We start from the raw sequence: 26,792 nt of genomic DNA, 5'->3' as shown, positions 1-26,792 counted from the left end.
CTACAATATATAACTCAGTCGGTTGAGTGATTAGCGAGATTTTAACGGACAATAAAACCTTAGTGCTTAATAGGAAAGGATTCATACTAACTGTTTTTTTTTATTTCAGGCCATCGATATGTTTATGTCATCATGCACCTTCTTTGTTTTCTTCTCCCTCATAGAGTATGCTTTCGTCAACGTAATCATGGGCGATATCAGGTAATCTTTTATACCAGACAATGCGGGGGACTGCCATTTACACATCCAGCAAATTTACAGTGGATGTGTTTTCGCCAGTGCAATGGATGTATTTATGAGAAACTGAATTTTTACTGTTTAATTGACAATAAAATCGATTCTCTTGCCATAAATACATCCAACACTGGCAAAAACACATCCAATATTTTTATACATATGTCAAAAATACATCTGACACTGGCATTTACACATCCATACTTTTTCAATTATATGTCATAAATATTAAATACATCCGACACAGGCATTTATACATCCATAGACATTTAAAGTAAAATGATAAGAAAACAACACACTTGAATATTATTTGAGTTATGATATATTTGTTGGCTTAACATCTTTAGAGATCTATTGAATTTTTATTTGTGGTTTATTATGCTATGTGTCTTAATGTTTCAACCACTAATTTTATGCCCAGCTTACAAATAACTTTTAAAGGTGGACCGATTTTTTTTCTGTAGGTTAACCTAAACAAGTACAACCCACAAATACCTTTATAAAATCGGTCAACCTTAAGCTTCTTTAGGTCGACCTAAAATTTCCAGACGTCGACCTTTGTCTTTTGTGAATTGTGCTTTAAATTACATAAGGGGTAATTTTGCATATCATCATTGGGGATGTACATCCATTTATAGTACATCTTTCTTTTTATATCCCTGAGATGGACAGGCCAGGGGAGGGTACATTGGACTGTTAATTATACTGGTGTCCAAAGTTTTTTAATGTACAATGTACATTATAATGATTAAAAATAGAAAAGTATTATTATATAACTTTTGTACTGTAACTATTATAAAATAATGAAAAATCTTTGATCATCTTATTTTATGCAGCAATATAGAGATAGGAAGATATATTTAAAACTATTTCTACTGTGTTGACAATTTGGGAGAATAATGAACGCAATTTTTCTTAGATTTGTCTATTTTTCAATATCTTGGGGAGAGGGTGCGCGAATGCCGTTGTTTTATTGGTATGACAGCAGACGAAGTTACATTAATTATCAATATCTTTATTCTATTGGTCCATAGCATCCAATAGCATGACATTGCAAATAACCCTTTAAACGAAATATAAAAACTGGCTTTAATCTTATAATTGTACATTCTATATCCGTGGTAAGCTGTTTATAATACGATGCGAGAAATAACTATTATCTTGTCCTTCATGTCGACAACAACATTAAATGTGGCCCTGATTGACATTATTTATACTCTTTATTTGAAATTATATAATTTTCCTTTACACCTGAAAATTAATAAAAACCACATAAGTCAGTACAATTTTTTATAATATGAAAGATTATCTAACCATTTCATAATTAATCTTTTTTTATGTAACATAAAAAAAAGAAAATTTTTGTAAAAATTATTAATAAGGATTTGGTCTTTGTCGGTCCGTGTGTATTATCGCCAGTTTAAATTTGATTGTTAAATTGTTTTACTGTTAGTGGATTTTGTCAAAAAATTTGGAAGATTTTTTATTTCATTATTTTGAAAAATCCTAGGGCATTTACTTAAGAGATGTCCCTTTAGTTCATTTGTCCCTTCAAGAGGTTTGTTCTCTAAGAGGTTTGTCCCCTTAAGAGGTTTGTCGATGTACCAGCAAGATTTTATCATAGATAAAAATGAATGTTAACATATCGAAACAAACTATGTTGACTCTTATATTTACTGAATACAAATTATTCCTTTTAAAAAAAAACGAAAAAATATGTTCCAGATATAAAAAAAAGTAATGAATACAAAGTTGAGCAGTTGCGAAGCTTCATAACTTTTATAAAGCAAAATTATTCATTTAAAGCTATTTTTTTATTTATATCGACAGAAAAAGTTGTAAAAACTGTCAAAGTCTAGCCTCGGTATCTTGAAGGATAGGAGAATGGACGATAAATTTGGAAAATATCCACAATGATAATAAACATTACTCTCGCTGTATATTCAAATTGTTAATTTGAAAGATTTAACAATGCTGGTTTTTCCAACCAATCAACCAAAGTACCCAAAGTTTAAGCCAACAAAAAAAAGACAGTAAAACTTTGGATACTATAATAATTTACAATCCAATAATACTCCCCCCCCCCCCCCCCACCCCCAGCCCTTGTCTAACCTAACAATTACACATTGTAAAATATATATCTATAATACAAAGTAGAACCGATCGGATTCTATTCTTCAGGGTATATACCTACTGGTCCTGTGGTGGTTTTAGGCTATTTTTTTGGGGGGTGGGACACCCCCTACCCCCTAAAAAACAAAAATCCCCCCTTTTTTTTGCTGAAGATTTCTTTGGTCCTTTTACGAATTTCGCCAAAATTTTTTTTGATCACCTCTTGGGACAAAGCCCCTAGAGACTAGGGGCAAAGCCGATAGTGTATGTATATAGACAGACTTGTAGAATAGTCTCGCTGTTGAAATGTATTCTACGTCTTATTCCTAATTTGATTTACGTTTGAATAGGTGTTTTCTATGGGTCCATTACACGTGCTAGCATAACTTAATTAATTAAGGGATAAAGGATAAACGAATTATGAAAAACAAGGATGACAACATCCATAAAAGCGAAGCTCTGAAACGATATGACAGACGAACATTAACTTTTGTGAGTGTCAGAACTGAATGTACAAAACATGAAAGTATAAGGTTTGACAAAATTATACGCAAATTTGTTGCAAAAATTCTTAAATACAGAATTCTGTTTAAGGACATACTGGCATTTTTAATAATTGATTATAGAGATGCTTCGCTCATAATATTGAACCTTATTGTAATAGGAATCAGTAATCAAAAAATCAGATCAATCGGATAATTTTAACACATAAAAAATTGTTATTAAAAAAGTAAAAAAAATAACATGTTAAAATGGACGTACGGACATTCTGGTAACGATTATAGAGTTGCTGCGCTTTAAATCGTACCTAACTACTACAGAATCACCATACAAAGTTTGAAATCGATAGGACAATTCTAACATGCCTAAATTAACGAATAAAAGCTAACTATCTTGGACGGACGGACCGACCCGAATAATAGAAAAGCTTAGCTTTTAAAAATTAATTTATCGACATACATTAGTAGCGAAGCGCTTAGAAAAAAACAGCAATTAACAGAACAGATAAAATGAGATATAAAATCATGGATCTAAAGGGATAATACAATGGCCGATAAATTGATGAATATCTCCATTGATGACACACAAAATTATCTTTTTATATTACAATTAGGGGTTAAAACGTTTGGTCACTCAACTTGATTGAACCAACCAATCAAAATTCAATATAGTCCCCAAAGTTGTTTAGCCAACGAATAAGAAAACGTTATAGTAAAACTTTGGGGCTTGGTGTAATAAACGGCCCAAAAAGGTGATTGTTGAGTGAAGTTTCAGACACCTATCTATAATAGCAGCTAAGCTTTCACATAAAACAATGCTGACGTATGGACAGACGGATTTATAGAGTAGCTTTGCTACTAACAAAAATAACCCTTTCCTTATTACTTGTTACTTTATCTCGATAATCAAATTATAACATGTATGTCCGTATAAGTAATCTTATTCATGAAGCATATTAGAAGAACAGGTCAATACCATAAAAAGGGAGGCAGGATATTAGAGTAAAACACTAGAGGGAGAAAGGGTTAAATAACTGTATCTCTCTATCGCAACCAACTTATGCAACCTTTCTATTGAGTCGTTAAAAATCAACCAATATGGTGTCGTTTATATTAACACAGCCAAGTAGCAGAAAATAATTTAGAAGCAGACGAAAGAGGTAGTTGTTGGTATATAGATCTATATCTGTTGGCAGGTTCCAAGTATTTAATAAAAAAAATCGAAACATTCTAGACAGTTTAAAATAAATATATCGAGAATTCTATTTAGATACCTACTTCAATTTCAATTTAGCTTTCTAATACCTATAGTCATTATGGCATAATAAGAATAGTGCTTTTTAGCATTTAGGCACGTTAGAATTGTCCTATTGATTTCAAACTTTGCATGGTGATTCCTATTGTAGTAGTTAGGTACACTTTAGAAAGCGTAGCAACTTTGTAATAATTACCAGAATGTCCGTACGTCCACTTTAAACATGTCGATTTTTCTACTATTTTCACAACTAATTTTCAATAGATCTAATTATCCTATTGATCTGATTTTTGGTATATTGATCCCTGGGACAACAAAGTACAATATTATAAGCGAAGCAACTCTATAATCAAGTCAAATGTAAATAAATATTATCCTGTATCAAGCAGTTTTTCAACAAATTTACTTACAATTTTGCTTCGACTCTTATACAATTTATATTCTGATTATTCAGTTCTGACACTATAGAAGTGTTAATGTCCGTTTGTCCTACCGTTCCAGTGCTTAGCTTTTATGGATGTTGTCACCCTTGTTTTATTATAGGATTCTAGTTGGCTACAATTTTGACGTAAATGTTAGGCAAAATAGTTCTTTCTATAATAGCTCATTAATGATATTTTCATAAAATTGACATAAACAAATAAAATTGAAAATCGAAGAACACTGCATAACTCTCACTTTTTTCTTTCTTAATCCCGTCTTTTATGTTGCTTCCTTTTTTTTGTTTTATTTACTGTAGTTTTATACAGAAAACGCAAATAATCTGTCCTATTCATGTTCATGAATTTATTAAAATTTTGTAAGTATCGCCCACACAGAATAAAACTCTCTGGAGGGATTATATTATGATAATGTATGTCCAATGAATTCTGTACAAAAATCAGGTTAATAGTAACGCCAAAATTGTCATTACGACGGATATTAATTTGATATTATCCCCAATAATGAGTAAAATCCTGCCTTTTATAACTTTTCATTACCCAGGGTATTAATGCATCCCTGCTCTAATACAGAATAGTTATTTCTCGCATTGTATTATAAACAGCTTTCAGCGGATATTAGATGTACAATTATAAGATTAAAACCAGTTTTTGTTTAATATGATGATAGGCATAATATTTCGAATGGATGAGAACCGGTTCTAATCCACGGGATATTAATCCGTTTCGAATGAATACGAGAAAAAGGTTTATTTACGAAATCATATTCATTCTAAAACAGTTGGGAAGTTGAATCCATTTTTATAGAAGCAGAAATGTAATATATAATTACGGTTTTTACCCTTTAAAAAACGTAATCTACCATTCCACTTTCCCATCTCTTGATGATGATATCATCAACGCCAATACGATTTTTGAAATGTACCATTCCACTTTCAATAAAGGCGAAACTGGAATGGTACATTTATGTTTATATATAAGCTTATTCACAAACATTGATTTCTTTATTTAAATCGACATAATAGTAATGGTATATTCTGGTTATTATTTTTATTTTACATAAAATTTTTTTAATTATAAATAGTATTTTATACATTCCTATGATTAACATAATTTAAAAATAGTATGTATGATTTCAATTATGTCGATGTTAAAAGTGTAAACCACCATTACAGTTTCGCCTCTCTTGAAAGTGGAAAGGTACATTTCAAAAATCGTATTGGAATTGATGATATCATCACCAAGAGAGGCAAAATTGGAATGGTAGATTACAAAACTCATATCGGCGTTGATGGGGAAAGTAGAATAGTAGATTACGTTTTTTAGAGGGTCAAAACCGTAATCATAGATAATATTTCTGCTTCTATTAAAATGGATTCAACTCCCCAACCGTAAAATGCACCTTTTAAAATTCAAATATTTATGTTAACATTAAAATAACATATTTCTATTTGATTTAAAAGTTGAAATTAGTAAATACGTAACTTAAAATTATCAAATTTTTAAAATTAAAAGTTGGCCCATAAGTACCACAGCAATTAAAGCTTGGGTGAAAAAAAAACATTAAATTGTTATTTAAAAAATGCACGAAAACTTGTAAGCTAAAGCGCTTTTAAGTTTTTGACATACACGGACATTCGGATGTAGGACATGTAAAGAGCCCTTATTTTAAAATCTGTATAGAATTTCAAATAGTTACTTACTAAACAAAGTGCTTCTGTCACAACTGACCCAATATGTCTACAATTTTCATACAACTTTTAATTAGTCTTGGGCAGATTTTCATTAAATCCTCTTTACCTTTTCAACCGTCCCCCCCCCCCCCAAGATTTTGTACAGCTGATCAATGCCCTTGATTGCAAGCGGATAACAAAATGACCGGCGTTGTATGCGGGCGTTTTTTACCATACCCTACTAATTAACTCTTTCTGTCCGCCTGTCCATAACACTGTGGAAAAAATGCAATTTTCTCCGCTGCTATTGAAAACAAGCAGCTATTTTTTGAAGATTCCCTGTATAAATGACCATTAAGTATAAAAATTACTTTGACTGTCGGTCATGGTTCAAAAACATTAAAAAACATTTTTTTTCAGTGAAATAGAGCGAAAGGACCGGGGTCTGAAGCAGCAAACCAGCGCACAACAAAAACTTCTGAAATCACTAGCGAACTGTGCCAACAATAAACCACAAAACAATGTACAACAGGTTTGAGTCCCTTATAAAATTTATATAGTATAGGGAGGGAGGGGACAATTATTGTAAATTAATCTACAACCATTTCATTGCCCTAATGGTTATCAGGTAAAATATGCATATTTTTTTTTCTTCATACATTGTTCTATTCCCAAATGCAGAACCCTTTTTAACAGTGTTCACCCCTCCCCCCACCCTCCCAATACTGTGTAAAGTTGTAGGAAAATTTGTTTTGATACCTACTTAAATTATATTGACTATCATTAAAGTGTCAAAAAAGTAAACCCAACTAATATGAATTTGATTAATGTGACATCTTTGATACATTTTTTATGTGTTTCTTTAATAACTTGATCAATTATTAATTCATATAGAATTATAATGGTTTTGTACTAAAAATAAAGTTAATTGATTGTGTTATACTTAAAAAAATTCTTTTAAAAAAATTAGAGATGTGTACAAGAGGGAAAGGAGAGTGAACTCAACCCTCCTGGCAAAATTAGGTGGTAGGTTACCCCTCTAACTGCCAATGTCCATCCCCCTACACCCCCCTTAACATGGATCTACACTTTCCTAACACAGCCGAGCGGGGTGTCAAGGTAAAAAAGACGTATCCCCCTCAATTTAGGTTTAAGATGGGCATTAGTCAATATTTTCTCGTTTGTTCACATTCCTGGCAAAACCCTTTGAACACCACTTTTCAAAATTGTGATTGAATACCAATTATGCAACAAATGTATTTATGGGGTATCTTTTATAGGACCAAATGGATCTGTTTCGTGATACCTGTCTTGCAAAATCGCCAACACAGGCAAATTCTCCCCCAGCAACTACCTCCACTATTCTGCAACAGCAGGTAGGTCAAATTTTCTCTGATTTTTTTTTATAGAAAGGACAAATTTGTCCTAGAAATTTCCCCCCTTTTTCCAATAAAATCCAGTACAAAATTTCCCTCTGCTATAACCTTCACGATATTGCAAAAGCAGTAAGATTTCTTTCAAAAGTTGGATGAATGCTGTTCAGACAAAATTTCCCTAAGCAAACATCCAAAGCATTGCATTAGGTAGGAATTTTTAAAAGACAACGTGAGCTACAGATTTAATTTAAAAAAGAATAGCGGGCTATCTGAAATAGCAGCTACGTAAATCTCCCCCAGAAATATATACAAAAGAGAAATATTGATGGACTTCCAGATCAATTGTAACAGGGGCATTTTTGTCGTCTATTTAGGTTACTACTACAGCCCTCAAATATTGGTCAATACGTTCCCTAATGGCTAGGGGAGGGGAGGGAGAGGGGGTGTTGGAGGATGGGGGGTAACGTTATATTAGCTACCTGGATTTATTTTATCTAGGTTTGCGAGAATCTCTTACAATATTCAATTTTTCTATATCCAATCTATTGCAGTATAAATGTACTCAAAACTAATGATCATTTTCTTTGTATTGGAGGAGGAAGCTCAGTTGAAATTAGAAGAAAATGTTTGTCCCAGACATAGTCAAAACAATCAAGGAGAGTCCAGGTACGATTAGTAATTGTTGACAATAGTCATCACTTATAAATACATAAGATACTATCATAGAGTTACAAGAAATATTTATCTTATGAAATCCACTTCAAGTTCTATAATGGATGATTCTTTATCGGATACCAAACTTTCATTTGACTGGAGCTAACACTTTTCTCGTAACCGATTAAAATCCGGTGGATTAGAACCGGTTCTCAGCCATGCGAAAAAATTATGTCTAGCATCGTATTAATATCCAGTATTCTACGAATTAAAAAATGTACAATCATAAGAATAAAACCAGTGTTTTTTAAAATCCTATAAATGTACATACATTTTATATCCGCGAAAAGCTGTTTATAATACGTTGCGAAAAATAACTATTATATTGAAGGAGATATGTAGATTGCGGATGAATAGATAGATGAATGGACGGTCAGTTAAGTAGATTGGAAGACAAACCTATATAGATAAATTTATGTAGTTTTACAGTTCGATTAATCGGCATAAGTTTATAAATAATGTCAGACAGAAAAAAGAGATAATTTTGATACATTATTTTCTTTTAGAATTCAAGATATTTCAAATTTTCGACAATTGCTGGGCCTAGAAAACTGGCAAGGGGTGCTAAATAAACCTAAGGTGAGTTTACTGGGTTACGTTCCCGCAGGGTCAAAACTTTAAAATTGTTCGGTATTTTCCTCTTGAAAAAATCGTTGTATAGATTTCAAACCTTGCTTAATGAATCTTGAAATTGTATTAATTCTAAACTTTTAACAAGAAAGTCCATTAAAAAAAACGATTTTTTCCGCATACGATATACTGTCTGTAATAACTGAAATTCTATGATTATCCGGCCAAAAAGGCGCCAAAAGCACTTAATTTAAAGATAGGTTAGGTTTTTAATCCTAATTTTGAACTTAGGTTAGTCTTTCAGAAAACCATATTTTCACAAAAAGGTTTGAATAATACAGATTATATAGAATAAAACGACTAAGTCTGAAATACGAAGTATGGTGCCTTATTTGGTTACTTTAACGCAAGCCTGCAGCAAATACTGTATTTTTTCTTCTGAAAGACCGCCATTAATAGTAGGGTTGGAAAAAGTTTTTCAAAACAAGCTAATATATCAACTTATTGTAATTAAAATTGATTGAACTTATTCAATAGAAAAAAACAGCACTGCTGATGACTTATTTTAATGAAAGGCTACTTAAATATCATCTGAAATAGACAAGAAGCACACGTCTGTTAAAAACGCGCAGAGTTTTAGCATATTTACGCCCGCTGCGCGCTTCATGGTTATATCCTTTCCAGATTATCTATAGACGTTGTTTTGTTTTGACATTTAGCCTCATATTAAAGAAACATGATCTATGTGTGAATGTGTGTGTTTCTGAATCAAAGGATCTTGCTAACCGCTGAACCGTTTGGTTCTTCTTATAATGTAGCTAATCATAGGTCCTGGAAAGTTTTATAACTATTTTTTGGGAGGTTACCACCACCCGCCTAAAATAAATCGCCTCTAGGGGCTTGGCCGCTAGTAATTATGCAAGTAATAAGAATGTGCGTCTAGCCGTTTGGCCGCCGACCGTCTATAAAGGGCCTGAAAAAAAACTTTTATTTGTAACTTGATCCAAATAAAATATGGGAGAGAAATTGATAAATTTTAGTGTTTTTCTAAATGTTTTTATTTCCAGAAATGATTTATTACTTTGAAAACTTTTCCTTTTAAAATTTTAGAGTTGTTTGTGTTTTACATTTTAAATTAATTTTGCCAAACTTACTTTTACCTATCTTTCTCTTCGTCCTATGAAGAATCTTTTTTTTTTTTTTTTGTGGGGGGGGGGGAGAGGAGATTGGAGGGCGACAACCTTTCCCGTTCATTTACATTTTTAGATTGGACATTCTTTTGTCATTGCGGAGTGGGGGAAATGAGTATTAACATCACCCTGCCAAATAGATTAAAACCTGCCATAGAACATTACAAAATTGCGAAAAAATTACTCAAACAGTGTAAGATATTCAATCGGACATACATACTAACAGCTTTACCAAGTAAATAAGGTTTTTTTCGCTAATAATGGACAATATCATCTTTGATTTAAAATATTTAATATTTTAAGATTAAGGACTCGAAGGAGATAATGAAAAGAAAACGCGAGAAGGCAATTTGCATAGTAAGTAACTTTTAAAGTAGTGCTGCTATTCTATAGTTAGGGTATATCTGTACTGTACAAAAGTAGGTAACTCCACTACCTAATTAAAAGTCGATTTAAATTATTAGAAGAACGGTTATATAAAATAGCAGCTATGATACGAAGACGCTGAAAGTCGCTCAAAAAAAAATTCTGACGTCATAAAAAAACGAGGGATGATGAGAGGAGGAGTGGGAAAGAAAACCCCCTAAAAAAGAGATGGATAATCCCTCATTTTTATTACGTCACATTGAGCGACTTTCAGAGTCTTCCTATGATACTATGATATAAAGCTCTCTTAAAAATAGGAAAGAACTGTTCTACCTGATTTTTTAAAGGTTTCTTAGAAAATTTGCGTTTTCTTTTAGTTTTCATTATTACAAATTTTATGATTTTTTAGATTTTTAATGAAAACTAAACTTTAATGGTATGACGATACATCATGAATTTTAATTAGAATTATTATAAAATTTGTCCTTCGTCAATAACATAAACAAATATGTATATAACTACATTTTTCAAATAATTAAATTATTAATAAAACTGTGTTAAAATAAGCCAATTTTGAAATATGAAAACAAATACCATCACAAGACGTCAATCTGAATTAGAATAGTCAAAAAACACCCAGGGATCTATGTAAAACTTATTTAAGCAAACGCATGAAAACTTAATCGTTGAAAAAGTTATCGAGATCTTAGCCAACAAACAAAAAACCTCATTATTTTATATACTAACTAAGGAACCTCTAGCAAGTTATAAACTTGCAATAAACCAGAATTTGTATTTGCTACGCTTCTCATGTGAAAATGTGTTTGTCCTTGATATTAACATAAATGTATTGAATATATCTTTGTTGCACTTCTTATGACATGATTAACCCTGTTATGTTAATATCAGTATAGCGTATGAAAGTTACTTTGATACAATAGGCAGGAAAATTATGAAAAATATTATATTTATATTATATATTATATTTATATAAAATCATATGAAAATTATGACTACCCTTATGAAAGCTTTACCAGTACGGCCTATAAAATTTATATTGATATAATAATTATACAACCTTCACCTTTTATGAGACAATTAACCCTGTTATGTTAATATCAGTACAGCCTATGAAAATTACTTTGATATAATAGGCAGGAAAAATTACATAGTACGACAAACATTATTATAGCTTTTATAGAATAGCCTATGAAAACTACATTGATATAATAAGTAAACAATTTGTACTTTTTATGAATTGACTAACATTATTGAAGCTATAGCAGTATAGCCTATGAAAGTTACATTGATATAATAGGTAAACAGTGTGGACAATTGTCTAACATTATTATAGCTATATCAGTATAGCCTATGAATGTTACATGTATAAAATAGGTATCCATAAGTTTACATAAAATTTTCTCAGGTATATCAAAATTGGTTTCATGTGCTTTACTCATAAGTTTGTATCTCTCTGTTATATCAACATTGGTTTCATATTCTTGACTAAATAAGTTTGTTATATTTGTATCAATCCGGTGGCCACGCCTTATTGTTCATCAACATAAAACTATTACATTATATTATAATATTTACATAATATTCTCTCTGTTATATCAACATTGGTTTCATATTCTTGACTAAATAAGTTTGTTATATTTGTATCAATCTGGTGGCCACGCCTTATTGTTCAGAAGCATACAATACACATGGCAAAATAAGTTCAGCTCTTTCCCTCGAGTCGCTAATGGACCACATTACATCCCTCGATTACCTTTTAATCGTTAAAAGAAAGGGAGAGGGGTAAATTAGGACCCTTTACCAAACTTAATCCAACCTAGGCTAATCCTCCCCCCTATTTTTATGATCTAAAAAAAAGTAATATGGGTGCTTTGAAGGATTTCTCCATTGGTTCTTAATAAAAGAAAAGGCAGTAAGATAGATAATAATGGACAGTAAACAAACATGCCCTTCTTTAACTAAACATGTTCGAGTTGATGAATCATGTCCTAACTTTTCCGCCAATGATATTCATCTTTATAGAAGGTAGGTAGTTTTTGGGGTTACACCAGATTTTCGTCCATTGTCCCTTCCAAAAATATCATTGAGAAAAAGGAATAATATTCTGGAAATCAAATGAAAATCCAATGAATTCTATCAAAGATTTATTTTTGAAAATATCATTTGAAAATATAACTTTAGATATCTTACTATACCTATTCATATTATAATTACCAAAAAAACTAGATTTGAAAGAATTTGTTAAAATTTGTAATAGTTATTTCTCGCATCGTAATATAAACGGCTTTCCGCGGATATAGAATGTACAATTATAAGATGAAAACTAGTTTTTTTAGCCCCGAGGTGCCGAAGGCATCGGCTAAAAAAACTGGTTTTAATCTTATGATTGTACATTCTATATCCGTAGAAAGCTGGATATAATTCGGTGCTAGACATAGTTTTTTCGTATGGATGAGAACCGGTTCCTATCCACCGGATTCGAATGAATACGAGAAAACTATTTCCAAAATTGGAGTATTTCATTTTCTAACTTTTATGTATACAAATTCTGATATGCATAATGTTCTACAAGTGCATATAACTATGGGGGAATATCAGGGAGGAAGGGGACAATTTACTGTAATTTATACTGAGCTGGATCTTTAAATCATTTTAGCGGTGAGCCAGATTGGGGTGAGCCAACTTTCCACCAATGCAATGAGAGCACAGCATTTTATGAAATGCCGCGCTGTGATTTAATTGAAATTCGGCTCACCCTGATCTGGCTCACCACTAAAATGATTTAAAGATCCAGCTCTGGTACCCAAGGTTTTATAGAAACGCTTGAGTACTTTTATAAATTTGTGATTGGTTGATTCAAACTAGTTTTCTTCGGTAGGGGTATGTAAAGGTTTGCCAACAGCCCCCTAAGGTCTGGAAAGGTCTTCCAACTATGGTCCCTTGAGATTTCTGGTGAATATAATACAATGTAAACAAAGATACATAGATTATGGGGGTAAGAATTGATAGATTGTAACATTTTCAGAGCTTTAGTAGCGCACCTACTCTATAATCAAGGTTAATCTGTACGTCAACCTTCGTTTAAATTAAGAAAATTGACAATATTTTCCCTGTTTAATGATTGATTTAAAAGATGAAACTTTTAGTCGTAAAAAATGACAATCCCACCTACTTAAACTTTGATTTGGAAAATGAAACATTTTTGGGTGGAAATTGGGTTGATCGACACATTAGCCCCTCTCCTAACCTAGCCTAGAACCTGACAAATTGATATATTGTATATAGCAAAACTTTTGCAAAACAGATAATTAGATGAGTAACTTTTTACATTTCCTTCGCACTTTTTATTAGAAGCGCAGCTATTCTCTAAACCATGTTCGTCTGTTTGTCTATCTGCCTTAAACAACCGTCAATAGCACTTTTTGAATAAAGACATTTCTATAAAAGACATATTAATTACTTGGCTTCTAAATGACATAGAGCTCTGACATTTCTTGAGAAGACTTATGTGATGAAAAGTATCAAAGGGTAAACACATAAAGGGATAAGAAATTTAATAGGAAGATTTCTTTGACTAATGAACATCTACTTATTTTTTCTGTTTGTTTTATTAACTATTTCTCGTATTCATTCGAATCCGGTGGATAGGAACCGGTTCTCATCCATACGAAAAAACTATATCTAGCATCGTATTAAATCCAGCTTTCTACGAATATAAAAATGTACAATCATAAGATTAAAACCAGTTTTTTTAGCCCGTGCCTTCGGAACCTCGGGGCTAAAAAACTGGTTTTAATTTTATAGTTGTACATTCTATATCCGCGGAAAGCCGTTTATAATACGATGCGAGAAATAACTATTATATTTATTTTTCTGTTTCGATAGGAATGTTTTATGTCATCCTTGTTTTATCTTCCTTTTCTCTCTCTCTCTCTCTTTCTCTCTCTCTCTCTCTCTCTCTCTCTCTCTCTTTTCCTCAATATACTTCTTTTGAAGATTAGCTAAATAACATTACAAAAGTTTTGGGCTGTAAATTAAAAGAGTTCTGGAAAAAGGTCAGGGGAACAAACATAAAATAAAATAACTGAAAACTAGGATGGACAAACCAAAAAATGGACTTTTACTTTGGAAATCCATTAAGAGAGAAATAAGAGTAATAACATACCTAATCACCCAATGAATCTTTAAATAAAATTGAAAATCCGTTAGAAAAACGTCACGGCTAGCCGAACAGACGAATACTTTTAAATTCTAACAGCTTAATAGTAAAGCCTTTAAGGATCTAAAGGGATAAGACAATGGCCGATAAATTGATGTACATTCCAAATGATAATAAACAAAATTGCCCCTTATGTATATTACAAGTAGTGTTTAAAACGTTTGGACACTCAACTAAATAAACCAACCAATCAAAATTTAATAAAAGGATGGTAACCAACGAATAAGAAAATATTAATTTGGGGACTTTTGTCCCCTTCCTCCCTGGAAGCCTCTCATGCTTTAGTTATGAAATGAAAGTAAGCGTCAAGACTTTTAAGGAACACGTGATCTTAATGAATGGGACAATGACAGATAAATTAAAGTTCCCCCCAATTAGGATAAACCAACATACATAGACGTCAAAGGGGGGGGGGGAAGGGGTGATTACCACCCCAAAATTTTGGATTTTCAATTTTTACCCCCCCCCCCCCCCCCCAAATAAAAAAATGCCTCTATAAAATAAAGATTACCCCCCCCCCAAAAAAAAATGAGCTTAGGCACCCCCAACATCTTTATTTTCAAAATTATACCCCCCCCCCAAATAAAAAAGCTTGGACGCCCCTGCCAACATACTTTTTATGTAGATTAAAATTATTGGTGTTAAGTTTAGACACTGTTTTTTTTTCCCTCCATGTAAATAATATTTAGCTTCTTTAATATTCATTCCATGTTTATTCATGTTCATTTGTCCTATTGTCTGGTTGCAGTGGCATGACGTGTAGGGCACTGTAAACATTACAGTAAAATACTAGAGGAAGGAAGGGTTAAATAACTGTATCTTCGCATTGCATCAACCTTGTGCAACATTTCTATTGAATCATTGAAAATCAAACAATAGTGTCGCTTAAATTAACACAGCCAAGTAGCAGAAAATAATTTAGAAGCTAGACGAAAAGGGTCATTGAAATAGGAAGAGAGGTAGTTGTCTGTATATACATCTATACTATAGATCTGAGGTGGATTCTTAAACAAAATTTGCCCCACTAATCGCTTAGTGGGGCAAACTTTTTTAAAGAATCCACCTCTCTTCTGTAAATATACCTCTTAAAATTAAATTTGTGAAGGGCTAGATTTCCCTTTTTACTCCCCCCTGGTGAATTACTGTGCACGCCACTGACTGCTTATTGGGGTTTTCTTTTTGTTTTTTTGATATTTTTGTTTAATCATAAAGGGTAGGTTGTGCTAAAATTCCGTAAATGTGTGAGTTTTAAGGCTTAAAAACAGTAGTAGAACGATAATATTCACTAAATATATGTATTCATTATTAAATAGAACCATAGACAACAAATTTTTATATATTTACATTTAGTAAATATTATCGTTCAACTACTGTTTTTAAGCCTTAAAACTCACACCTCTACGGAATTTGAGCACAACCTACCTCCCCCTTTTTTCTTTGCTATTTTACTTATACGTAGTCAGGGAGGTAGGGAGGGGACATTGGACTATAAGATACATTGGCCCAAAGTTTATTATCCTCTTTATCATGTTGGTTGGCTAAAAACTTTTTTTAAATTTTGACTGGTTGGTTCCAAACTTCAACCAATAAGTTTAATATAGTGAAAGAACAATTTTGTTTATCATCACCGGGGCTGTATATCAATTTATCGTCCTTTGTCTTATACCGTAAGATCCCTGATATGTATTACAGCAATTTAATAATTTAAAGTAAAAGTAAATATTGAAAAAAAACTGTAAAAAAATCATCAGGGAAAGAGGAGGGCTGCTATTCAGCCTATAAATTCCATTTGAAATTGCCGAAAATTAAATATTTTGTTGGAGTAAAATTTGTTTTTTGGTGTAACTGAAAGGTAAGTGGGTAAGAAGGGGGAGATGAGAATGAGTGAAATATTCTGTAATTTAATCAATTTTAATCATTTATTGTTTGTGTATTTTTCTACTTTTAACACACATTCACATTTTAACAATTAATCAGGAAGGTAGAGAGATAAAAATGAGGGTTTTTTAATCTACAAAACTTTCTTTTTCCCTTTTAATACCAGCTACTATCAGAAAGAGGGGAATTAAGTTATTTTAACAAAACCATAACATTATTTCTCGTATTCATTCGAATCCGGTGGATAGGAACCGGTTCTCATCCATACGAAAAAACTATGTCTAGCATCGTATTATATCCAGCTTTCTAAAAGATTAGAACTAATTTATTAGCCCGTGACTTCGGCACCTCGGGTCTAAAAAAACTGGTTTTAATCTTATAATTGTACATTCTATATCCGAGGAAAGCTGTTTATAATACGATGCGATAAATAACTATTAAATCGCTAAAAATTATACTTTAATCAACGTAATTGGTTTTATGAAATTTGTGTAAACAAGGATGACAACATTCACAAAAAAATAGATTATGAAAAATTATGAATTTCTATGCCAAATGGGTAAAATTAAGTAACTTTAAATAGAAAAGCTATAGTCATTAGATAAGCTATGTTAGGTTTCGTTTAATTCTGCTTTTCAAATGGTGAATTTAAGAACGATTAGGCATAATCTAAACGTAATAAGGATCCTAAATTTTACCTGTCACTAATTAAAATCGAGTTTATGTTTTGTTGACATTTAGGACATAACTTTAGAAACCTTTTCTCGTATTCATTCGAATCCGGTGGATAGGAACCGGTTATCATCCATACGAAAAAACTATGTCTAGCATCGTATTATATCCAGTTTTCTACGAATATAGCCCGTGCCTTCGGCATCTCGGTGCTAAAAAAAATGGTTTTAATCTTATAATTGTACATTCTATATCCGCGGAAAGCCGTTTATAATACGATGAAAGAAATAACTATTCCTTAATAACTAAATTGGTCCATATTGATTTTCAATAAATTATCAAATTTTAAATTACTTAAAAATTATATACCCGCTAAAAATACTATTCTATGAATTTTGTTTCAATTATATTAATTATTTTATTATTATACCTATGTACGTTTCTAATAAACATTTAGCTGGAATAGGAAGAGGGCGATAGATTGATTGGCGATGTCGGGAAGGTGATAGGTTCGAATCTCGGCCATACACCATGTTGTAACTAATTACGTTAAAAATAGTTCCTATTGCCGCAATGTCAGGTGTGGGACATAATTGGTCAGACCATGGAACAAAGGCCAAAACAGGCTCAACTCATTACCATGCACAGTTAGGACACTCGGACAAAAGTCGTGCAATCAAAGAGTTTGTTGTCTGAAGGACGTTTGACCATGACCATATAACCCTACACATCGTTCAGGAAGTTTTTGTTCAGAGATACAATTAATAAAATCTCGTGGGGTATCCCCTCCTGTCTTAGGCTAACTTATATTGTCAAAATGTTTACCCAAAATTTTGCAAAATATTTGCTGCAATTTGATAAGCAATCGTCCTTATTAAATATAACAAAACTTTCTAATCATCTGAAATGGGTTTTTGAGTCAAGAATGCCGCGTTTTTTCGACATTTTTTAGACCTGTCGTCTTCCGTCAATCAATCATTATTATGAAAATGTCTCGTATAATTTAAACAGAGTATACAACTATTTATTTAATTATTTCGCTTTTGTTGGTACGGCTTTTACAGAATTAAAATAAATAATCTTAAATCCATTTTTGCTGTATATTAATTAAAGCATCTTTTTAGAGCTTTATTAGACATTATACAAATGGCTAAACTAATAATTTTAAAATTTTGAATTCTTAAGTTGTGTACTCCGTTGAAATTCTCTCGTCTTCGTTCAATCAATCAATGTCTAAAAAAATGTCGAAAAACGCGGCATTCATCTTTCAAAAACCCATCTCTGAGCTTAGACATAATTATTGTCAGTACAGACGAATGCATGGAAAAAAAGCATATAGATTAACAAAAGTTTATTGATATAAAAGTTATTACTTTTTTTACTTTTCATCTCATGCATACTAATAACTATATGAATATACTTTTTAGTTCTTTCTTACAAAATGGATAAAGAATATTGTGTGGATATTATGACAGGGAAAAATTGTCGTCCGTTTAGGTTGCTAACATGGAACTCATTTATTTTTATTTCGTTCATTCAGTAGAAGTGGAGAGGGTGGGGTAAAGAGGTGAATGTTATTTCAGCCCGCTGCGAGTTTTACTTTATCAGAGAACATGAAAATCTTGTGTAACATCCAAGTAATAAAACAAATTTTTCTCATTTCTGTCTTTTTATTTTTCCCTCTCTTTCTTTTTCATCTCTTCCCCTACCCAGTCATTTTTTCGTTCCCCCATTCTCTGTTCTCTCTGCCTTTCTTTCCCTTACCTTTACAGTTTCCTATTGTTTTATGTTATCTTGTTATTGCCTAGCTACATATGGGCATTGATTTATAATTCTTTTCTATTCATGACTTAGAAGAGGCTTCTTTATATTGAAAAAACAAGGATGACAACATCCATAAAAGCGAAGCACTGAAACTGTAAGACAAACGGACATTAACACTTGTATAGTGTCAGAACTGAATAATCAGAATAGAAATGTATACGAGTCGAAGCAAAATTGTAGGTAAATTTGTTGAAAAACTGTTTGACACATGATAATGTTTATGGACATACTTACATTTTAAGGACTTGATTATTTAGTTGCTTCGCTTATAATTTTGTACTTTGTTGTCCCAGGAATGAATATATTAAGAATAAGATCAATCGGAAAATTAGATCACATAAAAATTTGTTGTTAAAAAAGTAAAAAAATCAACATGTTTAAAGTGGACGTACAGACATTCTGGTAATGATTATAGAGTTGCTACGCTTTCTAAATCGTACCTAACTACTACAGGAACCATCTTGCAAAGTTTGAAATCGATTGGAGAAATCTAACATGCATGAATTAACGAAAAAAGCAATCCGTTCCGGACTTACGGACAGACCCTAATTATAGAAAATCTTCGCTTTTAATAAATACAATTATAACCATAAGATGCGCAGCTATACAATACAATGCTAACAGCAAACATGGTCCCAAAATAAAACTTAGTAAAGTATCTTTGTCCATATGCAATAAATATGGTATTTCTTGGACTGACATACAAATAAGTGTAGGTACACACCCTAGTTATAGAGTAACTGCGCTTCAATATGAGGTTTCGTGTTTGATATCATTTGGCAAAAGTAAAAGAAATGCTTTTAATGTTATTTGTTTTCTAAGAATTTCGAAAAAAATATAGGATGAAAAGATAGGTCAATTATGTAGCGAAGGATCTCGCTAACCGATGAAAAAAAAAATGATTCTCCTTTACAGTGAAGATTTAAAAAAAGTCTTATAACTATTTTTGATGAATAACCTCTAACCTCAAAAGAGAAATCACTTTTAAAAACTGTTCATCGGAAATTTTTAACCTTTTCTTTTTAAAATCAAAATTTTAAGTGGAGGGTTGATTCCTCCCCCCTCCATCCTACTTAAATAAGAGCCCCTAGAGGCCTCTTTGGGATGGTAGCCGCTATTGGAAGTAACATTAAAAAAGGTTTGTATTTGCTTAAACTTTTGAAAATGATTTTCAAATGAAAACTTGTTTTATACTTCTATGAATTTTCTTGAATCTTAAGATATAACTGTAGAATTGATCCTATATTTTAAAAACCACGCTAATTTTTGTTGAAAAATATTTTTTATTTCATTGATCTATCCCTTTCTCCCAGCTTATAAGAACAAAAACTATAAATCAAACCTAAAAAACTTTATATATTAATGTAAAGGTAAAACTATAAGGGTTAAGAATAAGATCATTAGAGCAAATAATAGTTTTTTCTAAACTTTTGTTTTTATTAAGTAAAGCTTTTCTAGATTTTTTAGTCTTAAATTAAGGCATGATAGAAGCGTTCTATAGATTTAAACCTTGTATAAAATGGAACTCTATAATCCTTAAAATAATTTAGACCATTTCATGTCACAAGAGTTTTAAACTTGATGATGGTTCATTGGACGATTTTTTGATTTTTGTTTATTGGTGGATTTTTTATTTTAAAGATATAAATTTTAAGCTGTGATTTATTGACGATACTTTTCTCTAGTTTTAAAAGGGCTGCTTCTCTAGTTTCATTGTCGTACATTTCTCTGATTTTTTGAGCTTGGCTATTATGGATGTTGTCATCCTTGTTAATATCCATCAGACTTTAAAAATGCACTAGCGGCTTCGCCCCTAGCCTCTAGGGGCTTTGCCCCAAGAGGAAATAAAAAAAATTAAGTACTACTAGTGCTGCCGCCAGTAGTTTTATGTGAACTAACTTCCCCATAAGCAAAAAAAATAAAAAAAATAAATTTGGGGGGATTTTTTATTTGTCCCACCCCCCAAGAAAATAGCGTAAAACCACCACAGGACCAGTAGGTATTTTCCCTGAAGAGTAGAATCCGATCGGTTTAGTGGTTACCGAGACGGACGGACGGACAGACAGACAGACATCGTTCCACTTTGTATTGTAGATATATATTCTAGACTACCAAAGGTATAAGTTAGTTTACAAAGTTCGTGGGAAGATTTATTAAGAGTAAGACTAAATCAGTGTATGTATTATATTATATTCTAAACTTGAACCAACATTATTATTGAAGAATTTACCAATATATCTGAAAATATTATTTGAAAAAAGGATAAATAAGTTATTAAAACTTTTTTTATTTCAATTATATAATTGGATATTTTTCTTTAGCCCCTAACCAGGACTTAAACTAAGATTACATGAATAATTCTAAACTTGTTTAGCCGTTTAGGAGATTTTATTTACAAGTATATGATTAACTAGTATATATATATATCTTTAAACTCTGATTTTACAAGTTTATTATTGAACAGAATATTACTAAATTCAATAAAATAGGATTAATGCTTCATTTTTTGTTAATCTAATTTTAAAGAATGAAAACATAGAATTTAAAATTGTACCTTATCGCCTTAGGAAACACTAATGTATGTAAAAAATTATGTAATGAATGATTCTTAGATCAAAATTGCAAAAAGTCAACAAGTTTAAAATGGACATACTGACTTTCTGATGACTGATATAACGTGGCTTCGCTTTCTACATAGATAACTAAAGAAATATCTAGTTAAAGTTTAAATATAATAGGACTATTTTACCATTCTAAACGAGCTGTTTTGAAACATACAAACGAACACAGTCCAAATGTAGAAAATTCTTGATTTTTAATAAGAGCTTTCTAGAAAATATAATAAGGGTTACATTTAAAGAATTTTAGAAATGCCAGAAACTCTTATTAGTTTATTATACAAGAATTGTTGTTTTGCTGGGAAATAAGGATAGGTCAATTAGAGATTTTAAAACCTTCTTCACATTTCTTTTGATTATTACATTGAAAACCATATAGTCGAAATTATAATATCAAAATAATGTCCATGACATGTCGATAATATTTTGGCCTTCTAGTCGTCATAAATAATTAAAATTATCAATTCAAAAAAATCATTCGAATAACGTAATTTTATTATAATGTAATCCAAGACCACTTTTATCAAAACTTATTCATGCACGAAAGGGGATTTTTAGATTAATTATCTTTTATTTATATGTCCCTCTATCTCTGAAATAAAGGGTATGTCAGGGCTAAGAAACATTCTATTAGGGATATAAAGGGATAAGACAATGGACGATTAATTGATATACACCACAAATTATGATAAACAAAATTATACTTTCTGTAGATTAAATTTATAAATGAAAAAGTTTGGCCCTTGTATTTTGAACCAACAATGTGTTGATAAAAATACCCATTGTTTTTAAGCCTACGAACATGCATATTTGATTTGAAAAATTTGGATATCTATATTATTTACAGTCCATATGCTCTCGCTCCCTGAACTTTATAAAGTCTTATAATATAGGATATTTTACCTAGTAGATGAAAAATAACAGGTTTACCATCAATACCAGTAAAAAGCACTGCGTTAGTATTTAGAGAATAAAACTTTATAAACCTAAGTAGCGCAGCAATAACAATTTTAAAATAAAAATTTTAGAAGGTATGTCAAACGTTAATTGCAACATTAGCGTAAAACACTAGAGGAAGAAAGGGTTAAATAACTCTATCTCCCTATCGCAACCGTCTTGTGCTACCTTCCTATTGGGTCATTGAAAATCAACCAATGCAATGGTGTCGCTTATATTAACACAGCCAGGTAGCAGAAAATAATTTAGAAGCAGACGAAAGAGGTCTTTGAAAAATAAGGGGAGGTAGTTGTCTATACTATAGATCTGTTAGTGCAACAAAAATACTTTCAACTATTAAAATCTACAAATAAGGAAATTGCATCCATTTTAAGGGCTCGACAGTTGTGCTCAAGCATTTAATTCAAACCGGATCCAACTGGTGATTTGTATAGAGTTGTTACAAAATTTATAAATTGTCTAATACTTAATCTTAAGTTTTACACCCCCTCACTCACGTCACAGTTGAATTCGTCATGATTACAAATTCATTACATTTTTCACTGTACAAAGAAAACGATTTACAGTACAAACAATTTTTAAAGTAAATTCACATTTTAAATTATTTTTAAAAAAAATATGTAAGAAAGAGTATATTAAAATTTTTTTCTCATATCTTTCGACAATTGTATTATTAAGATACGTTTTTGAGCAGCCAAGTACCAAACGGTGTGTCACCCAATACTATTGCATTGTTCAGCAATAATCTTAAGGGATAAGACAATGGACAATAATTCCTTCTTATGACATACAAAATTACCCTTCCCTATCTTAAAATTATTGGACACTTAAGAAATGTTCAACCAATTTTAGAAAGCCAAACGATCTTATTCGTAGATCTTAAGTCAGTTTGATTAAGAGTATCCTCTCTCACTGATTATGGAGTCTAAAATAATGAGAAAAAATCAAGACCAGGTCGAATTCGAATCATAGAGTAGCTTTGCTACAAAAAAATCCATAAGGAAAAGAAAAAATACCGGAAATGAAACTTATAAAATCATATAATAAAAACGCTTTGTAATCAAAACTTATAAATAGTTATTGAAAGTATACTTTAGGAGCAAAGCTACTTTTGTATTACTTTAAAAAAGTAACAGGATGTCTGTCGTCTGTGTTTCTGTGTCTGTTTGTAGAGAACAATCTTTATAACCACTGAACCAATGTCATTCTCCTTTAAAGTGAAGCTTATCATGAGTGGCCGTTGCCATTGTTGCCTCAAGTTCCCCTAGATAAATAAATCTTGTTGAATAAGTTATTAAGTCATACACACTTGATGACTATTGGATAGAATAGTCCTTGTTTTCTGGAACCCCTCTCAAAACTGCATATTTTTATAATATCTTCCATCTATTATAAAACAAACAAACAGTATAGTATTTTTTGTACTATACAAAAGAAAATTTGCTGATTAATTTATAAGGAAATGCGTAAAATGAGCGAAATATAAACATAGATATAAAATAAAGAAAAATACATTTTAAAGAAAAATAAGAAAGAAAAGAAAGATTGAGATTTCAAAATTAATAAAATCTTAATTTTTTTTCTATTTTAGATACTAGAGAATTAGTTTAAAATATGAATAATCAAAGACACCTTGACATAATCATAGCATTTAATATAGCGTAAAATATAAGACTGTTAAAATGATTAAAGTCCCCCAACAGATTATGACGTCATACGATAAAATAACCAATGAGAGGCCAGCATAAATTTTCTATTAGTCAATTACAGTGTATACTGGCCTCTCATTGGCTATTCTATCGTATGACGTCATAACCTGTTGAGGGACTTTAATTATCTTCTTAGACTGTCTACGTTTGCTAATCAGCTAAAAGAGTAAGTTGTATATGTCTAGTTAGATCTCGTTAACAGCTTTAATGATTTTACAAATTTTTTAGCGAAGCTTTATATTGGTACTGAACATAATTTTTTTTTTTTTTTCGGTTAAGATCTCGCTAATCACTGAACCGATAAAGCTTGTACATTTTTGGTATGATTTACATAGATCCCAGGCCATTTTGATTTGAAAGTATTTCTAAGAATGGTTTTAGGCTGTTTTTCTGCTCTGTCATAGAAGAGCTACGTTTTTAAATGAAAAACTTGAAACTAACAATATTTTTTTTCTTTTTCAGGACCGAGTGTCGCGAGTTCTATTCCCTTCAACCTTTGTGCTACTCAACATTATCTACTGGCTGGTATTTAGCGATATTATTGTATCTATCGACACAAATTCTACTATTTTTGGAACTTTTCAATAGTAATAAAATAATATGAAATCATAATATAAAGTAAAATATAAATAAATAAATGTTATATTGGCGAATTTTTTTTTCATTTTATATCTACTCTATAATTCAAGTATTTCCGTTCGTCCGTTCACGAAGTTATAGGGCACTAGCCTAGAAATCAAAGTAGTAGGTGTTTGGATGTTTCATTTTATGTCCAGTCTGACCATTTACTACATTACACTTTTCTGGGACGCCTAATGTTGGTATTTTATAGGTAGCTTTGTTCATTTTTTTATTATTTCTATTCAATTTTTTTTCTGTTTGTTTGCCGGTTTTTCTTCCATTTAAAGGGAGGGTCAAATGGACGATTAAATAGCAAAACAACTAAAATTTCTTCCATTGCATTCCCCAAAGTTTTATGCTAAAAATGGAAGAAAGTATTGAGTACAAGTATATTTTACAGTCTAGTGTCCCCACCCTAACCCAAAAGGGAGCGAACACCACCACTAAATAAGAACTATAACAGTTTATTGTGGTTGCTACGCTACTTATAAGACATAATTCTCCGTAACTTGTATTTATACCTGCTAAAATAAAAACTGGATAAATCTAGATTAATAATATTACAAATAATAAAAATGGTAATTGATAGATAATTAGTTTTGGATACACAACAAAAGTTATAATTGCTTTTTGGCCTATTTTTTTGTGATTGTTTATACGTCATAATTGCAAATTTTTGCTAGGGAGTACATTTCTTATAAAATTAGGGTCTATTATCTATAATACAAAGTAGCTTAATGTCTGTCCGTCCGTCTGTCTCTCCGTCCGTCCCTTAAAATCTCGGTAACCACTGAACCGATTGGATTCTACTCTTCAGGGAATATACCTACTTGTCCTGGGGTGGTTTTAAGCTATTTTCTTGGGATAAGAGACATCCACAACCCCCCCAAAATTAAAAATTCTCCCCCCCCCAAAAAATTGTTTTTAAGCAGTTACTTCACAGTAAATGGCAGCACCAGAAATTCTTAATTTTTTTAAAAATTACCTCTTGGGGCAAAGCCCCTAGAGGCTAGGGGCGAAGTCGCTAGTTATGTATAAATAGGGCACAGCAATAACAAGTCTAAACATTTAAAAAAAAACATATGTAATTGTTTAATAGTTGGTTTAATTAATGGGTTTTATTTATTTAAAAAAAAATAAAACATAAAAAGCTGCAAAAGATATGGGAAACTACACACAAAAAATAGACGTCTATTTTACATTTCATTAGAGTTTTTAGTTAACATTGTTGAACAGACGCACGTATGGTTTTACTACGAATGGAAAAACATATTTTTTGAGTATCTTTGTCGGACGTTTTAAGATATGGTATAGGTAACCCAAAATGAAAACTTTTTGCTTACAATTTCTCTCAAAAAGTTATCCATGTTTATAAAAGAAAGAAATTGTGGAGTACATAATTCTAGGTTATCCAGGTTTATAAAAACTATATGATTACTAGGATAATTTTTTGGGACGAATTAGAATTGTTATTTCAAGCAGTATTTCCAGATGCGGCTCCGCGGAGCCGAAGCCGGAGCCGCACCAAAATCAAACGGCTCCGAAACACTGACTTCAAGTATGACTACAAAATTCTAATCGGTGCTCCTGGTAACATAATCCTTTTATAATCATTCAAGATACTGAAAATATAACCTCCGTTTTTTATTTTGATCTGATAATTTTTTTACGCTTAAAATTGTTAACACTATACAATTTTAACAAAAAGTGTCTAAAAATTTTCAGAATTTAAGAGGTGTCAATTCATTTTTACAAATTTCAAAAAGAGGTCAACTTATCTGTAATTTTATTTAGTCTTAAAATGTGAGTTACATCATCGATAATAGTCAAAGATAACACGACT

The 26,792-nt window shown here is 31.4% G+C and overlaps 1 protein-coding gene across 2 annotated transcripts in view; it reads left to right on the top strand.

Moving 5' to 3' along the window:
* LOC145305728 (glycine receptor subunit alpha-4-like) overlaps positions 1–24,981 on the top strand; it is a 65,525-nt gene extending 40,544 nt beyond the window's left edge. Inside the window, exons 12-18 of one of the 2 annotated variants that reach the window (XM_080147467.1) lie at positions 110–201; positions 6,635–6,746; positions 7,495–7,590; positions 8,186–8,256; positions 8,811–8,883; positions 10,368–10,421; positions 24,791–24,981. In XM_080147467.1, the coding sequence (XP_080003593.1) occupies positions 110–201; positions 6,635–6,746; positions 7,495–7,590; positions 8,186–8,256; positions 8,811–8,883; positions 10,368–10,421; positions 24,791–24,916 (624 nt within the window). In that variant the 3' untranslated portion in view covers positions 24,917–24,981. Of the gene's footprint in view, positions 1–109; positions 202–6,634; positions 6,747–7,494; positions 7,592–8,183; positions 8,257–8,810; positions 8,884–10,367; positions 10,422–24,790 lie in introns of both variants that reach the window. The other variant, XM_080147468.1, reaches the window with a different exon arrangement.
* Positions 24,982–26,792: the final 1,811 nt, after the last annotated feature.

The sequence above is a fragment of the Acartia tonsa genome, chromosome 14 (assembly GCF_053477335.1).
Source record: "Acartia tonsa isolate MP-2025a chromosome 14, ASM5347733v1, whole genome shotgun sequence".
Classification (NCBI taxonomy): domain Eukaryota; kingdom Metazoa; phylum Arthropoda; class Copepoda; order Calanoida; family Acartiidae; genus Acartia; species Acartia tonsa.
This window is presented reverse-complemented; position numbering and strand designations above follow the sequence as displayed.